General features: G+C 44.5%; 1 protein-coding gene across 1 annotated transcript in view; it reads right to left on the bottom strand.

Moving 5' to 3' along the window:
- Positions 1–445: 445 nt before the first annotated feature.
- LOC138949939 (fibrinogen beta chain-like) overlaps positions 446–1,844 on the bottom strand; it is an 8,494-nt gene continuing 7,095 nt past the window's right edge. The window contains exons 4-5 of the mRNA XM_070321722.1: positions 1,214–1,484; positions 446–732 (exon numbers count right to left, since the gene is read on the bottom strand). Coding sequence (XP_070177823.1) covers positions 446–732; positions 1,214–1,484 — 558 coding nt within the window. The remainder of the gene's footprint in view (positions 733–1,213; positions 1,485–1,844) is intronic.

Here is a 1,844-nt window from a genome sequence, read left to right as displayed (position 1 = left end):
GACCCACTCCATATATTTCCAGTCCGTGATTTTGGCTTCTAGTTTTATATGACGCAGGGACGTGCACTGTGGGGAGCCCTGCTTTGAACAGTGACAATAAAGCTTCTGTGCTGCGCGAGTTTTCTGCAATCAAAGTTAATTAAAACTTTACGCCTGGGGAGTTTACGTTTGATTGATCAGTCAACGCACACACGTTTGTTGTTCACCCCACGTTGTTCTTTCAAAGTAACAGTCGTTTTTTTTTATTTCATTCTATCTTATTATCTTTTGCGCAGCTTATAAAGGGTCCTTCCTGTTCTGTGAAAATAAAGTGTACTTATGTTTCAAGGGGGTTAGCAGCTAGTGTAATTGCCCAAAACTTCATCTTCCGAACCACTACATACTATTATCATCAACGAAATCAGACAAAAACACGGAACGGTTATTCAAAAACCATCAAATAATCTTAATCATCGTAGAAATCAGAATGACGCTGCAGATCTATGACAAAAACATTAGTCTGCTGGACAATGCCCCCTACCGGCCACGAAGGAGGGTCAGCGAAAACGCTGTATCCATTGCAGCCAGTCCCGTACCAGCCCGGCGCGCCCTTCGTCCCAGCGCATCCATTGGGGTCGTGGTCCGTTGTGCAGAACACTATGGGATTGTTAGCATCCAGCCCGTTGTCTGCCGCGTTACCGTTGATGATATTGAAATCTCTGTAGGACAGCTGGAAGTCGCTCGATTCGGGACCTAACAATGATAATAATAATGTTCAGCAATGCTTTTTATCATCGTCGTGGTCGTTGACACAATAAACGTCGTCGTCCTTGTTGTCAGAATCATCTTCGTCGTCCTCTTCCTTGTCCTCCTCCTCCGACTCATCATCATCATCATCATCATCATCATCATCATCATCATCATCATCATCATCATCATCATCATCATCATCATCATCTTCTTCATGATCATGATCATGACCATGATCACCATCATCACCATCACATCATCATCATCATCATCATCATCATCATCATCATCATCATCATCATCATCATCATCATCATCATCATCATCATTGTCGACGTCATCATTATCCTCAGTATATATAGCACCTTGTCCAGGACTAGGCTGGTTAAAGCACTGTAAAGACATCAACAAGGCTATTTACAGTAAATGTGTGAAGCTATGCACAATAGGACAAATATATCACAACGTAACCAAAATACCATACCCAGAGTAAAGTTGTTGTAGTTGGGCATGCCATACTTGGACCAGCCGTCGTACGCGAAGAAGATGTGGTTCCTGTACTCCGCCTGGCTGACGATCTGACGCAGCTTGATCAGCCCGATGAAGAAGTTCTCAGGGTTGCTGGCGGCGTTGAGGACGCTGAGGTCGTCTCCCAGACCGTGCTTGGCGTCGTTCCAACTCATGGAGCTCCAGGGGACAGCGGTTGAGGAGGCCACCCTCGAGAACACATAGGTGACGGCGCCGTCACATTTCACCTGACACACAGTGCACGCCGTGTGTTTAAAGTACAATCCTTCTGGTGCAAGCGATACTCTATCTGGACCCACCACAGGTCTGTTCGGGTTGTTACATTGCATAAGAGGATTCTCAGTTTAAACGGATGGCAAAAGTCAACGTCCTTGCTGCTTCCTGTGCATAGTAGGAATTTATGGTTGCATTATTTTCTGTAAGTGACACTTATATCAATATGCTTAATCAATTCACCAAACAAACCTCAGACTGCACAGAAAAAGCCATCCGCGCTATTAATTTTTGTAAAGTTTTCAAGATGCTGTTCTCACGTGTAAAAGCCTGGACACATTTGTGGTGGTGAATATGATAGCTTGCAGGCGAAG

This window comes from Littorina saxatilis, linkage group LG16 (genome assembly GCF_037325665.1).
Source record: "Littorina saxatilis isolate snail1 linkage group LG16, US_GU_Lsax_2.0, whole genome shotgun sequence".
Classification (NCBI taxonomy): Eukaryota; Metazoa; Mollusca; class Gastropoda; order Littorinimorpha; family Littorinidae; genus Littorina; species Littorina saxatilis.
Note: the sequence above shows the minus strand (reverse complement) of the source record. Positions and strands in the feature narration are given on the sequence as shown.